This window comes from Tupaia chinensis, unplaced genomic scaffold (genome assembly GCF_000334495.1).
Source record: "Tupaia chinensis unplaced genomic scaffold, TupChi_1.0 Scaffold000201_1, whole genome shotgun sequence".
Lineage (NCBI taxonomy): Eukaryota > Metazoa > Chordata > Mammalia > Scandentia > Tupaiidae > Tupaia > Tupaia belangeri.
The window spans coordinates 3,361,803-3,364,241 of NW_006159676.1; the positions used below are offsets into that span (position 1 = coordinate 3,361,803).

Genomic DNA, 2,439 nt, shown 5'->3' on the forward strand with positions numbered 1-2,439 from the left:
GCCGGCCCCTCGTAGGCGCCCAGGTCCAGCTGCTGGGAGAAGAAGAGGCTGGGCACGAACTGGTGCACCAGCTGGTGGATGGTGCCCTGGTCCTCCTTCTGGATGGCCGGCTGCCGCTTCACGTAGTAGGTGATCAGGGCGGCCGCGTCTTCCAGGATCTGCCGGTCCTCGTAGGCGAAGATGAGGTGAGGCTCGCTGGAGGGGGCACTGCGGCCCTCGGAGTGCTGCTCCTGGTGCTGCAGGGGGTCGGCCGTTAGGAGGGAGGTGACAAGGGGCCAGGGGACCCCGGGCCTTCCCTGAACTGCGGTGAACCAGGCCCCCACAGGGACAGACCCAGGGAGGGGTGACTGCTGGGGACACGGCAGGGTCTAGGACTCGGCTCCCAACCTCCTGGCACCCAGGACTCCTTCTGTAAAAGCCAAGTTTTCTGGGGTCGGCAGGTGGCGTAGTGGTGAAGGCACTGGACGCCCACATGGTGACTGCGGTTTGAAACTCAGCCAGGAGCCCGTGCACGCTTGCCCAAGATCCCGAGAGCAGAAGGGATTGCAGTGTGGCCACCCCCTCTGAGGGGTGATTTCTCACTTTGCCTCTGCCTCTGTCTCTGTCTCTGTCTCCAGTGAGCGCAGGTGCCCTATGACAAAAACCTGAACAAAACGAAACAAACACTGGGACCAGCAGTTGGCATAATGGCTGTGTCGCTGGACTCCCATGTAGTCGCGTGGTTCGAGTCCTGAACCCGGTGGCTTAAACTCATGCCGGGCGCCTGTACGTGTGTGCCCAAGCCCCCGAGAGGAGAGTGGAGGAGAAGGGATTGCTGTGTGGCCAGCCCCCCGGGGGGGGGTGATTTCCTGACTTCTGTCTCCTGTCTGTCTTTCTCTGTCTTTCTGACGAGCGCACATGTCCCATAGCAAAAAAACCTCTCCAAAAACAAAAACAAAAAACACACACCTAACAGGACTGTGCAGGTTTGTGAGTGAAGTGAGAGGAGGAGTTTCTTCTTGGGGTGCTGTGTCAGGAGCCCTGACAGGGTGGCATTGCAGATCCTGCTCTGGGATTGGCCCTAGGCTGCTAACGCAGCAACATCCCCCCTTGCCCGACACAGCCTGGCAAGGGTCATGCCTCTAGTCCCACTGGGGAAACAGAGGCATGGAGCCCGGGTGCCTGCCGCCCGACCTGCCCGGACTGTGAGCCGAGGAGGGCCTGACCTCATCGTAGACGCTCTCGATCTCGTTGAGCAAGCTCTTGGAGCGCAGGGCCTTGGTGTCGTTTTGTTTGAAGTTCACGGCCTGGTGGTCCAGGGACTTGAGGTACGCCTTCTCGTACTGCTCCCGCCAGATCTTGTTGAAGCCCTGCTGGGCCTCCCGCCACTCCTCCTCCTTGGCCTTCAGCCTATGGGGACAAGAGGGGTTTAGCACCAGGGACTGGCCAGGGACCCCTCCCCGAGTCAACCCTACAAGGAACGGGCCTGGCTTCCTCCCGGGCTCGACTGTGGACAGCAAAAACTCAGATCAAGGGGCCAGCAGGTGGCATGGTGGTTAAGGCACTAGATTCCCACATGGCTGACTGCGGTTTGAGTCCTGGACCTGGAGACTTGCTTTTGCATATTCCCTCTCTCTGTGTCTCTATGGCTAGTACATGAGCCCCAGAGCAAATTAAAAACAAAATAATAGGGGCCAGCAGGTGGCGTCCTGGTTGAGGGGCTGGACTCCAACGTGGTCAACCATGGTTCAAGTCCTGGACCTGGCGGCTTGCTCTCTCACTTTCTCTGTCTCTCTCTGGCCAAATTTAAAAGTATGTATGTGCACGTATGTGTGTAAATTTAAATAAATTTAAAACAAAAGAATTATTTTATTTAACTGTATTTATATTAATTTGATTAGAGAGGGAAGGGGGAAAGAGACAGAGAGAGAGAAAGTGAGAAAGCAATTTGCCAGGTCTGGAACTCAAACCATGGTAGGCCATGTGGGAGTCCAGCGCCCTTAACCACCACACCCAAATAAAAAAATTCTTAACAACTCAGACCCGGCCAGCTCCTGGGCCCTAGCTATGCTGACATGGGATGGATGGAGGATGGGGCGATACCCTGTGGAAGCCACGTGGCTGTTTTATGGCTTCGTGACCTCCTTCCCAGCCCCAGGCACACTCCCTGCAGCAGCTGGCTCGACCGTGAGCCCTGCAAGGACAGGGCTGTGCCTGCCCCTTTAACCTTCATGAACCAAAGGCTGAGTGCAGTCTCTGCCTGAGAGGGGCAGGGAATAGACCTGTCGCTACCACGGGAAGGTCTCCGAGATGCAATGCTACATAAGCAGCTTCATGAACAGGGTCCGCAGGGTGGCGTGCTGGTTGAGGTGCTGGACTCCCAAATGGGAGAACAAAGTTCGAGTTCTGGACCTGGTGGCTTTTTTTTTTTTTTTTTTTGGACGGTTTTTGTCATGGGGG

General features: G+C 56.7%; 1 protein-coding gene across 1 annotated transcript in view; it reads right to left on the reverse strand.

Moving 5' to 3' along the window:
- Positions 1–2,439, reverse strand: part of SIN3B (SIN3 transcription regulator family member B) — a gene marked incomplete in the record, with an annotated part of 50,449 nt that overhangs the window by 8,980 nt on the left and 39,030 nt on the right. Inside the window, 2 exon segments of the mRNA XM_014587292.1 lie at positions 14–236; positions 1,206–1,389. Coding sequence (XP_014442778.1) covers positions 14–236; positions 1,206–1,389 — 407 coding nt within the window.